Source organism: Chiloscyllium plagiosum, unplaced genomic scaffold (genome assembly GCF_037043375.1).
Source record: "Chiloscyllium plagiosum isolate Xiang-an unplaced genomic scaffold, Cpla_swu_hap1 HiC_scaffold_12, whole genome shotgun sequence".
Classification (NCBI taxonomy): Eukaryota; Metazoa; Chordata; class Chondrichthyes; order Orectolobiformes; family Hemiscylliidae; genus Chiloscyllium; species Chiloscyllium plagiosum.
Genome location: NW_028270150.1, coordinates 47,584,071 through 47,597,630, shown reverse-complemented (window position 1 = coordinate 47,597,630; position 13,560 = coordinate 47,584,071). Strand labels below are relative to the sequence as shown.

At 39.4% G+C, this 13,560-nt stretch overlaps 1 protein-coding gene across 2 annotated transcripts in view; it reads right to left on the bottom strand.

Annotated features, from left to right (window-relative positions):
- gdap2 (ganglioside induced differentiation associated protein 2) overlaps positions 1–13,560 on the bottom strand; it is a 77,718-nt gene that overhangs the window by 40,835 nt on the left and 23,323 nt on the right. For both annotated transcript variants that reach the window (XM_043700940.2, XM_043700939.2), the window contains exons 2-4: positions 10,229–10,368; positions 4,973–5,126; positions 1,761–1,849 (exon numbers count right to left, since the gene is read on the bottom strand). In XM_043700940.2, coding sequence (XP_043556875.1) covers positions 1,761–1,849; positions 4,973–5,126; positions 10,229–10,368 — 383 coding nt within the window. The remainder of the gene's footprint in view (positions 1–1,760; positions 1,850–4,972; positions 5,127–10,228; positions 10,369–13,560) is intronic.

Below are 13,560 nucleotides of genomic sequence, written 5' to 3'. Positions count from 1 at the left end.
TTTAAAGTGAAAACTGTGTGGTGTTCAATCACAGTATGCCTGTTGACTCATGTTAATCTTGAAGGTTAGTCTGACTTCTACATTTTTGTCAATTGTTTTACATTCTTAACCTTTACAATCAGGTGTAGTTTGTTTGTTTAAAAACGTGGAATTTTGTGGCTATATTCTCTCAATAAGGAAAGTCACGGGTTCCCAATTGGATCATGTAATGTGATGGTCTCACCCTGAATGATAATACATTGAACGTTTTAAACTCAACAACTATACGTTAAATGTTTGGTTGATTTTAATAACACGAGTCTGAGACTCTACGGAAATACTGTCTACTTTAATCACCAAATTCACACTTGCCATTTTTGTGGAATTTGAATTACTGGATAATTTGAGATCATTGCCTTCTTACAGAAAGTCAGTTTCTAATCCAAACTGCTAAATCACCCTCAAGCACATGCCTCTGCATTTTCTCCAACAGCCTACCATGTGGAACCTTATCAAAAGCTTTACTGAAATCCATGTATACCACGGTGCTAAATATCCATATGAATTGCTCAACAGGTTGAGTGCAATATGAACAAGGATAACTAACATCAATAACGTGAAACAAAGTGTATCGATAATACAAATATCTTCCGCATTCTCACAATTTTAAGCATGTCTATTCAATTAGCTCCCTCATACTGTATGATTAAGTGACCAGGTTTAGAACCTTCCATATCATTACTAGTTAAATAAACGTACACTTTTAAAACTAAAAGTGACGGTTAATTTTATAGCTGATATTTCAAAGTATTGAACAGGAGAAAACTGGTCAGCTGTACTGGTTCTTGGATGAAGTTTACAAATTCCTATATGCCGGCCTTGCTTCCTTCAACCTTGCAAATTAGCAGTCTTATAGGATAGCTGCCCAATTGGCTTCTGAAAGTTCTGACAGAGTTTGCCTAGTTTGCTATTTCAGGTTCAGGTAATGTATTCCTTCTTTTGTGACAAACATTTTGCCCTCAAGTTCTCTTGCAATTGTATTAAACCTACAGTCTCTAGCTCCCGATCTACTTACCAAAGGAAAGTTTCTACCTACTTGCTTGATCAAAACTCAACATTCTAAACATTTTTTTGTCTTCCTTTAAATTTAAGGAAAACAAATCTCGCTTCAATCAGCTCAGCACATTAAAAAAGACGTTCATCCTTAGAATCATCCGAATAAGTCTCTTGCGTATGTTCTCCTAAGGCTTCTTCCAATGTCTTTAGAAAGAAGTGATAATGGAAAATCATGTATAAATCTAAGAAATTTTGGGGTTTCTTTTCTAATTTTTTTTCTGATGAATCCCACAGTTCTGCAGTTTTAATGATAAAAAAAAAGATGAGAATAGTGAGTAGGAAGGAGACTTTTTAAGCATGACCTACTCTAATATTACAAGTAGACATCTAAGTACAAAAGTTAATTAATCTTTAAGAAAACCATAAAATAAATATTTTAAAAATCAATAAAAGCAGATCACAGCTACCAGATCAACAAAATACATCACAGCAGTAGCAATCCTTAGGTACCCTTATTTTGATTCACTGCAATCAAACTAAAGGTTTGCAATTTGAAAACTGATAAAACTAGTAAACGTCTTGAGCATAGTGTAAGTAAAACGTTCTTGCATGCATTTCACATGGCAGAAAGCAGGTATCACTTCGAAAAACTGGAGAAAATTTTAATGTTTTCTCTCAATTTTGTGGAATATCAGCAACAGAATCACATACAACAAATAACATACTCAAAGCAATATTGGTAGCATCCTCCAAAGGGTAGCCTCTTTTTGGTGTATTAATGACACACAATCCAATTGAGGACATTGAATGCTCCCTGCAACAGATCAGAAGAAAAAATAAAAATCAGAACGGTTCATTTGTTTCCCTTCATTGGTTGCAGGACATGTATGATCAATTTTACTCTGAATGTACACAAACAAGAACAAACATCCACAAAGAAATACTGCTCTAGCTAAAAGATTCACAATACAATCATTGCGGATATGATTTTCTTTTAAAAAAGGACAACACTGTTACACTGTAAACCCAGTTAGCTTTTAGAATAATGAACCACCCTGAAGCACATTTTAGATTAGTCATGCATTTTCCAATACACTTCTATCTAGTTTTCTTTTCAACTAATGACTTTGACTTACTCAAAAGGGAAATTCCAGAGCTGCGGGGACACGGCGCAACTCCGGGAGCAGAACCCGACGCGCACTGTGGGGTGGGGGGGGGGTCGGGAACAGAGCCCGGCACGGAGGAGGGGTGGGGCCCAGGAGCAGAGCATGGCGCTGGGAATCAACAGCTGAGAGCCGGTGCAGAGTGGATTAGAACAGAGCGGGGGGGGGGGGGAGTTGTTGGATCGGGGTTTGACATGAGCGGTCAGTTCACATGTGGAAGCCCCTGTGCTCAGCTACTGCAATGTACTATTTATTTTTAATTTGTTTATGTGACTGTGATGGCCATCCTTTTAACTATGCCTAATTTCTGTAAAGTAATACAACTCCTTTTCTTTCTATTCCTCTTTTCGTATCTAAGATTTGTACCTAGGTACTTGTACCTAAAATGGTGCCATAGGAAACAACATTGTAAATCTTCATTGTACTTCTATCCTTGAGCACACGTGACAATAAAGGATATTCTATTGTTGTCAAATAATGGTTTTAATAGTAATTCTCTGCACATGAAGTGTTCCAGCTCGACACTCATTAAATTGTCATTTTGTCCTTCCCAGCGTCAGATTTTTAAAAATTGAGATTAAATGAAAACAATTAAATACTGCATCAACCAACATCACCACATAGAACTAATTGCAGCAACTTAATTCTGGAATTGAGAGAAAATACCTGTGAAATCAACAGCTTAATAATTAAAGTCCAAAACGCTGCTTCAGGCATCATACTGCATTTATTTTTCTGTTTACATCAGATTGAAGCCTCAAGTGAAATTAAGAAATAGTATAAAGAATGTCGGGGCATTCTTAAGAGGGAAATCATGAAAGCAAAGAGGGGTATGAGATATCCTTAACCTTATCTGCCAAGGCTAATTCAAACAGATTCTACAATTATATTAAGAGCAAAAGAGCAACCAGAGAGAGAGAGCAGGGTCCCTTAAAGATCAATGAAGTCTTCTTTGTGCTGTACCTCAGGTAGAAGAAATATTACATAAATATTCCGCGCCGGTTTTTATTGTGGAGAAAGAGATGGAGGCTAGAGAACTCAGGGAAACAAATATTGATGATTTGAAAATAGTTCACTTCACAGAAGACAAAATACTGGAGGTCTTAGAAAAGAAGGTGGATAAATCGCTGGGACCTGATCAAATGCATCCCAGGACATTGTGGAAGTTAGGGAAGAAATTGCTGGGCCCCTAGCAGAAATATTTGTCTCATATATAAGCACGGGTGAGGCGCCTGAGGACTGGAGGGTAGCTAATATTATGTCTTTATTTAAGAAAGGCTGTAAGGAGAAGTCTAGAAAGTACAGACCTGTAAGTCTGACATAGGTGATGGCTGAGTTGTTGGAGGTGATTCTGAAAATAGGATTTATGCGCATTTGGAGGGATAAGGAATGATTAGGTTTTGTGGAAGGAAAACCACACCTCAAAAACTTCACTGAGTTTTTTGAGGAAGTAAGCAGAAAGATTGAAGGAGGCAGAGCACTACATATTGTTTACTTGGAGTTTAGCTAAGCTTCTGAGAAGGTTCCGCAAGATAGATGAATTAGTAAAATTAAATTATTTAGGATTCAGGGTGAGCTTGCCAAATGGATACAAAGTTGGCTTTACGACAGGAGACAAGAGGGTGGTGATGGAGACCAGTTTTTCGACTGGAGACCAGTGACCAGCAGTGTTTCATAGGGATCAGTATCAAGTCCACGTTTGTTTGTCATTTTATATAAATGATTTGGATCAGAATATTGGAGGCATGGTTACTAAGTTTGTGGATGACTATTGGTAGTATAGTCAATAGTGAAGGAAGTCATCTAAAATTACAAAGAGACCTTGATCAATTGGGTCAACATGCTGAGGAGTGACAGATGGAGTTTAATTTGAATAACTGCAAGGTTTGCTTTATCAAAATGTAATATAAGGTTAGGACTTAAACTATTAATGGTTAAGGCCTTGGGGAGTGTTGTAGAACAGAGACACCCACGGCTTTGGCTTAATTTGCATCATTAGTAGACAGGGCAATTAAGAAGATGTTGTTGAGCATGCTTGCCTTCATTACCCAGACCTTCGCGTATTGGAGGTGGGATATAGTGTCGAGGTTGTACAGGACATTGGGGAGGCTTCTTCTGGAGTACTGTGTGCAGTTCTGGTTGTCCAGTAATAGGAAAGATATGATTAAACTGGAGAGGGTTCAGAAAAGATTTACCAGGATATTGCCAGGAATGAAGGATTTGAGTTATAAAAATAGGCCGGGACTTTTTCATTGGAGGTTGAGAGGTGACCTTATAGAGGTTTACAAAACCATGAGCACATGGATAAGGTAAATAGCAAAGAACTTTTCATTGAGATGGGGAAGTTCAAAACTAGGGGAATGTTTTTAAGGTGAGAAGAGAAAGATTTAAAAAGGACATAAGGGTCAATTGAAAAGAAAAATACGAATTGGCGTGTGGAACGAATCGCCAGAGAAAGTGCGTTTGCAGGTATAATTACAACGTTTAAAAGACATTTGGATAAGTACATGAATACAAAAGGTTTGGAGGGATATGGGCCAAAAGCATACAGGTGGGTCTAGTTCAATTCAGAAACATAATCGGCGTGGACTAATTGGACTGAACAGTGTTTCCATGCTGTATGACTCTATCTTGGTAGGTTTCCTGAAACACATGATAAATCAACCTATGCTCACATACTGCCTACTAATAAAGAGAATTGACAGCTGAGACACTAATTTTTCTTCTTCTCTCCTCTGTAGCTATGAAACCAAATAATATTCAAGTTGATTTACCTGGCTAATAGAAGTACACTCCTGTAGCAGCTATATAAGGAGCTCTCAGCAGCTGTTCTGTACTTCGCATTGTATCGTGGTCCAACTGTATGGATAATAAACCTTGCAGCCAAGTTAAAGCCTTTGGTCATCTTCGCCTCTCCTGTGCGGCAACCTTAAAGTAAGTTGTTCTGCATTTCAGATTCCAGAAACACAACAGCTATTACTAATGATACACAACATTGTCAGAGGGTGTCAAGCAAACTGGGCTTCCAATAACCCCATATCCATTGGATAACATAGATTAAGGTTTTAGTGAAGATCTGTAGCTTGGGTTGTGGTTGGTGGTTGGCTTGCCAAGCTGGTTGATATTCTGCAAACGTTTCATCTTCCTCCTTGGTGACATCTCGATAAAATACAAACTTCCTCTCAACAATCCACAAGCAAGAGAAAAAGCCAAACATAATGGCCACAGGGTGCTCAAAGTCATGACTATGGATGCCCACCACTGCCCCCCAGAGGTATGAATGAGAAATTTGAATTCAAAAATAATTTATTTTTGAATTCAATCAATCAGCAGCGAACCATGATGCTCAAACTGACCATCAGCACCAAACGAAACAGGATCTGTACTATGAAAAGACTAGCACTTCAAAAGAAACTGATGAAACTGCTCTACAGCAAGGACAACAACAAAACAGACAAATGGGTAAAACGCTTATCAGACAGACAGGAAAACTGTCTTCACATGAGGACTTAACTCCTAATACAGGGATGCCAACAAAACAGACTTCCTGGCATTAGAGGTTACACTAAAATCCAATGGACTCACAGAGGAAACATAACAGACCATCTGACAGACCACAGTTCCCGCACTAAGTAGAAGAAATCAGTCTTACACACACACACACAACACCACCTCAGAAAGGAAACCCTTTGAAGAATTATGAAAGGATATGATTATTGTGAAAAACCCACAAAGGTCACCTTTCAGTAGTAATGAATAAATCAGAATACATTGTAAAAGCACATATTGACAGCAGAGGGAATCGGACCCCATGTCACTATTAACAAACAAGATCACCTATACTGAAAAGAAACTAGAAAAAGCAGGACAGATAACAAAGATGGACGGACAGAAACTGAAATCTGAAGGCTCTCACACACCCAGTTTTTTTTTTACCAATTCCCCACAATGCACAAACCAGACACTCCTGCACTCCCATCAGACCTATAGTCTATAATAAAGTTTGCTAGACACACGACACACAGACTAAGGAGCTACACCACAGACTGAAACATCTCTTCACACCATCCACTCAGCAAAGGAATTCCTCAACAACACAGATTCAAAAATCAAAAATGAAATGATGGTCTCATTTGATGTTACAGCACGGTTCACCTCCAACAATATAATATTAACAAAGGAAACACTGGCCGCACTTCTAATCAAACCAACAACACAGACTGACAACAAAACTATCAGCAAAGATAATATTCTGAAACTACTGAACCTATGCCTGACCACACATTTAGTCTTCAATGACCAGGTATACAAAAAAAATCAAAGGGACACCCATGAGCTCACCGCTGAAGCAGAAATGCAAAGACTAGAAAGTACAGTCCGCTCCCAGATCCAGCCCAAACAATGGATCAGATACGAAGAGTGTGGTGCTGGAAAAGCACAGCCAGTCTAGCAGCACCACTCTTCGATTCTGATCTCCAGCATCTGCAGTCCTCACTTTCTCCTATGGACCAGATATGTGGATGATACCTTGGTTATCATTAAACGGCTCAAGTTGGAAAGTACACATCACCTCAACAATAGCATATTCACTGGGGTCAAGTTCACCAGGGAAGAGAACAACCACCAACTCCCATTCTTACATGTACTGGTTGAACAAATGAACAGCAGTTAAATCCTTACCACAGTGTACAGTAAGGCTAGATGCATAGACCAGATCCTCAGTTCAACAATGACCACCTCAACATCCACAAACAGAGCTGTGTCAAGACCCTGTTTAAAATGAGCCATAACACATTGCAACATCCTAGAGCTTCGCAAAAAAGAAGCGGAACACCTATACAGAATCTTTGCCAATACTGCGTACCCAACAGCTTCATCCACTGATGCCTGGCATCCAAACACCACCAAGACGACACTGTGACCCCCAATACACTGACCACCCTATCCTACATTAGAAACATCTCAGAATTAACAAGACTCCTCTGTCCTCTGGGAATAATGACAGCGCACAAACCAACAGCCACACTTCAACTACTGTCCAGGACAAAAAACCCCATACCCACAACATGCAGGATGAGTGTGATATATAAAATATCATGCAGCCACTGCGTAAAACATTACATCGGACAAATGGGCAGGAAACTCACCACCAGAATACACACATATCAGCGTGTAACAAAGTGACCAGTCCTCCCTCATATCAATACACACTGACAATGAAAGACACCAATTCAACTGGGATAATGTTACGATACTTAGACTGGCTAAACAAGGACAAGCTCAGGAATTCCAGAAGGCCTGGTATTCATCCACTAGTTCCATAAACAAACACATTGAAATCGACCCCACCGCAGTACAAAACCAGAAATAGAGGCATCCACCACAACAGACAGAACCGTATAAATGCGGGGCAGACCACAACACCAGTGCTTTATCTGGAGGCTACACAGCACTGAAGATGTCACTCAGAAGGGAGAGCAAACATTTGCAAGAAAATCAACCAGTTTGGCAAACTGACCAACAACTTCGATAACACAGATGCTGATGTATGTACTCAGATGTAGGTGTAAGTGAATTGTGTGCTTACTTTAAAACTCAGCCACAAACAAACACAAAAGAATGCTGGTAGCGGAGATGTGGGCTGTGATGAATTCAAGGCAGGAGTTAGAGATAGCCTTACAAACACAGACAAGTTAAAATAAAGCAGTCCATGCAAAGACAATAGGATGAGTAATAGTAGGAATGCTTTTGTGGAGGAAGAAAACTGTGGAACACACACAAGCTAATTTACAAGGTGGTGTTGGAGGGTGGAGAGTAAATCCATAGGCTCAGTGTAGTTTCAGAGCTAGTCTGAGGAACAGCTGTAGAACAGCAAGTTGTGTTGGACTGCAAATAGCAGGAAGGGTTGTGAAGAGTCGGTCTAACCCAGGGGTGGGGAACCTGCGGCCTTCTCGGCCATTGTGTATGGCCTTTTGAATGAATCCAAATTTTGCAGAAGAAATCTTTTATATTTTACTATTTTTTTTTGGTCCTTTATTATTTTTATTTTAATCTTAAAATGAATGTATTTAAAATACCAGAGAGTAAAAGAAAGTTCAATGAAATAATCCTCACAGGCTGACAGCCACAATTTAAAAATTGTTAAGTCATAAGGGCTATTTCGACACCTGCTATGCTCATGATTTAGTTATTTTAGTTAGTTAGTACATAGTAGTTAGATTTTTACAAAATAATGTGAATTTTGAAGAATATATAATTGAAGTTTATTGGATGCAGCCTTATTAGATTACAACTCACAACGCGGCCTTCCAACATGAAAAGGCTCCCCACCTCTGGTCTAACTTAAATACAGCTAAAGGTGATATAACTGTCCAAAGGATGAGCTTTGGAGAACAGAATCAGCAGCAACAGGAAACAAGCATTTAATAACCACGGGTGATTCAGCATTATTGGAGCAGCATAAGAGAAACAGTAGAAACAGAGAGCTGGCTAAGTAATGCCAAAACCCTTTGTCGAAGAAAACTAACTGGATGAGGTCAAATGCCGGACACAGTGGAATATCATGTATAAATGACACAATAATCGTTGCTCATTAAGTTTGAATCTACTCTTTTATATTAAAAAAACGTCTTTATCTACATTCACACTAAATTAACCATTGGTTTTTCAAGGTCTAACTCATTGGTTATTTCTGCTTGCCTTCCTCTGCCAAAACCATAATTAACTTAATGTGATGTCTGCCTGGAGCTCTGACTTTGTTTTGCCCTCGCTGGACTCAATACGGTAGATTTGCTGCATTTAGAGAAAATTTTGCATTGATAATCACTCCTTTATGGGGGCTTTCTGATACTTTATTTAAAACGAAGTCAACCTTTACTATTATTCTAAGTTGGCATGTATGTTGCTGAAATCAACTGCTGCACAATGATATGGCAGCTTCAATTCAGGACCTACTGCGCTGTGGACCAACACAATTATTTCAATTTATACATAGGTTGCATACTTCCTGTTATTCTAATTATGAGGCATACTGAATATTGCCTTACCAGCATTTCCTATTCAATTCTGCAAATGCAAATTCCTAGACAAGCACTATGTCAGTAAAGTCCAATCCTTAAAAGTAGGTCCCTGAAGCTGGAGATGGAGCAGGGCAAAGTGGTTAAAAATAATTGTTTGGGCCAGATTAGGGAAAGACGGAGTGACCTTTGACTTGGACTTGAGAACCAATGGCCATGTTAATCTGAATACTATCTGAATACTAAGTAACAGAGAGCGACAAAGAGAGAGAAGAGAAACATTCAAACTATTGAGCTCATTGAGGACAGTCATGGAGCCAATCTTTCACATTAAATCCCTTTCACAGCTCAGTAATTTATGACAAAATACAGAGAAACGGAACTTCCATGTTGACAAACATAAATCGAGATGGGTTGAAGGCAGCATACAAGAGAACAAACAGTACAGTAGTCTATATAACCTAGAACACTTCAAAATAAACTGAAATCTGCACTCAAGGACTGTATGATATAGGATTCAGTCTGAATACAGAAACTTACAACTGATTCCAGGTAATTTTCTAATGCAGAAACTGATAAACATGTGGAATGGAATCAAACAATGTTAGGATACTGGAAGTTAATTATTTAACCTGCAAATACAATAAACATGTAAATACAATAAATGGCACAAAAAATTTCCATGACTTTCTGCGAATGTACATCTTCTGATTTTGAGGAGGAAAAATGGTTTCATTAAGACAAATAAAATCTTAAGTCTTAAAGCTCACTAATACACATATGGCATAGACTGATCATGCAATTAGAAAAGTTAACTAACTTTCAAGGTTAAAAATGGAATTACATTCTGAGTACTCAATGGGTTTAAAAAAAGGGAACTCCCTGCAAAATTGGGATACAGTTATTGGGCAAGTACATCCAAATATCCTGGCTTAGAATTAATTTATGGCATCAAGAACCCCTACGAAAGTGTGACTGTTGTTTCCTGCTTTAACGATGTTTTATGAATCTTACCTTTCAATTTCTGTAACTCATCCTTGAGTTCGAGTCCTGCATGTAAGTGGATACTTTCACTAATAGCATTTTTGTCAGAGAGTGCTTCATTACTTGTGTTCACAATGGCTGTGCAACTCAGCAAGGTCACATCTCCCTTCCTAAAAAACAAACTCAGTATTAACAATTTGACATTTTGCTAACTAAAAAAAATACTTTGTGCATTCAAACACATGCATGTATTTTGGAGTACACGCTCTCAAAACAGTGGTCTAAAAATCAGCTGCCCAAAGCCAGAAACTTAATATCAGCCATACATTTTAAAAAAATTCAGATAAAAGTAATTTACTTTGACAGTTTGGCTAGGCACTGCACAGTGCAGGACTTGTCAGTTTTAACTTTTAAGCGTCAATCAATTCTTGTTTTCAAGAAACCAAAGATTCCACCTGACCCAGAATAGCCCAAGCTACCCAGAGACAATTAGCCAGACTGGTATCAAACTGAAATAATCCAAATCTGCCACAGCCTGTCTTGAAGTTGCTGGTTTGGAGACAAATGTACTGCATATTAACACCCCTAAATTACAAAAACAAAATTACTGACATCATGTTACTTGGTATCAAAAAGCTAAAGTGCTTCAAAAGGCTACAGATCACAAACAATTTTTACTCACTTGCAAAACAAAAAAATCAAGGCATAAAGAAAACAGCAAGACCAGAAAGGTGGATGACCAAAAGTTTGCTTTAAGAGATGAAGGTTGAGAAAGCTTTGTAGGGAGAGTTGCAAAAGTGTGTAGAAATTCCAGCATAAAATGCAGGTAAAGGTTCAGTAACCAACATGGTGCAACTAAAAGTGGTGGATGCAGGAAAATGCCAAGTAAGAAGAATGTTTGGGATTAAAGATGTGGATAATTGAAGAGATACATAATTTCCATTTCGATGAAACTTTGAGAAGCAGAAGTCAGTCTTGAGCCAGTTAGTCATTCTAGATCATGGTCAATCATCTACCTGAACACTGCATTCCCGCATGATTCCCGTATCTGTTGATTTCAATAATAACAATGAATCTGTTTGAACTCACTTAATGATAGAGCTAAAGCAGCCCTTTTGAAAATAGAATTCCAAACATTCACTGGCCATGGGAAGATGTTCCTCTTCAGAATAAAAGGCAAACCATTTCGGACTGAGGTGAAGTTCTCTCTCCTGGTTCAAGACCCCATAGTCAGAGAGATGTACAGCATAGAAACAGACCCTTCGGTCCAACCCGTCCATGCCGACCAGATATCTCAACCCAATCTAGTCCCACCTGCCAGCACCCGGCCCATATCCCTCCAAACCCTTCCTATTCACATACCCATCCAAATGCCTCTTAAATGTTGTAATTGTACTAGCCTCCACCACTTCCTCTGGCAATTCATTCCATACACGTACCACCCTCTGTGGGAAAAAGTTGTCTTTCCCCTCTCATCCTAAACCTATGCTCCTGTACTTGAATCCTCTTGCAATGATAGCTAACAATGTTCACCTTTCAAATTGCTTGCTACACCTGTGAGCTAGCTTTCAGTGGTGTATGAACAAGGATACACAAATCCCTTTGGGCATCAACATTTTTCAATCTCACACCATCTACAAAATACTCCATCTTTGTCCCTCCCACCAATGTGGATAACCCCACACACCATATTCTGTCTACTATGCTCTTGCAGACTCACCCACCTGTCTAAATCCTCAGTCTCTTTTCATCCTCTACACATTCTCACTATGTTTTATATCTTTTGCAAACTTCAAAATATTTTAAGTGGCCTTCACATCTAAATTGTTGATATATGTTGCAAACAGCTGGGGTCAAAGCACTAATTCTTGTGGTACCTCACTGGTTACAGCCTGCCAACCTGACAATGACCCATTTATTCCTACTCTGTCTTGCTTGTTAACCATTCCGCAACCAAGTCAGCATATTACTCAATCCCATGTACACTGGCTTTGATTCCTTAACTCGAAGTGTGGGGCTTTTATCAAAAGCCTGCTGAAAATCTGCATATATCACATCCACAATCGCCCCCACTGACTCTATTATTAACATCCTCAAAAGACTCCAAATTTGTCAGATTGATTTATTTCTTATAAATCCATGATGACCTTGTCCAATCAGACAATTATTTTCTAGATATCCGCTATACATACCTCTTTAGTATTTCTTATATTTAGTACTTTTCCTACTAATGATATTTAGCTAATACATCTGTAGTTTGAAGTTTTCTCTCGACCTCCTATCTTATGTCATGCAGTTATATTGGCAATGTTCTAAATAGAATTTTGAGCGATGATCAATGCATTCACTTACTATCTCTGTAACCATGTTTGAACACTGTAGGACAAATTTATTGGGTCCAAGGGTTTGTCATCTTTAAATCCCAATCAATTCTTCAACACTACAACTTTACAGTCATAGAGATGTACAGCATGGAAACAGATCCTTCGGTCCAACCTGTTCATGCCGATCAGATATCCCAACCAAATCTAGTCCCACCTGCCAGCACCGGGCCCATATCTCTCCAAACCCTTCCTATCCATATACACATCCAAAGCCTCTTAAATGTTGCAATTGTACCAGCCTCCACCACATCCTCTGACAGCTGATTCCATACACGTACCACCCTCTGCGTGAAAACGTTGCCCCTTAGGTCTCTTTTATATCTTTCCCCTCTCCCCTAAATCGATGCCCTCTAGTTCTGGACTCCCCGACCCCAGGGAAAAGACTTTGCCTATTTATCCTATCCATGCCCCTCATAATTTTGTAAACCTCCATAAGGTCACCCCTTAGCTTCCAATGCTCCAGGGAAAACAGCCTGTTCAACCTCTCCCTGTAGCTCAGATCCTCCAACCCTGGCAACATCCTTGTAAATCTTTTCTGAACCCTTTCAAGTTCCACAATGGGCGGCACGGTGGCACAGTGGTTAGCACTGCTGCCTCACAGAGCCAGAGACCCGGGTTCAATTCCTGCCTCAGGCGACTGACTGTGTGGAGTTTGCACATTCTCCCCGTGTCTGCGTGGGTTTCCTCCGGGTGCTCCGGTTTCCTCCCACAGTCCAAAGATGTGCAGGCCAGGTGAATTGGCCATGCTAAATTGCCCGTAGTGTTAGGTAAGGGGTAAAGGTAGGGGTATGGGTGGGTTGCGCTTCGGCGGGGCGGTGTGGACTTGTTGGGCCGAAGGGCCTGTTTCCACACTGTAAGTAATCTAATCTAATCTAAAAACATCTTTCCGATAGAAAAGAGACCAGAATTGCACGCAATATTCCAACAATGACCTAACTAATGTCCTGTATAGCCGCAACATGACCTCCCAACTCCTGT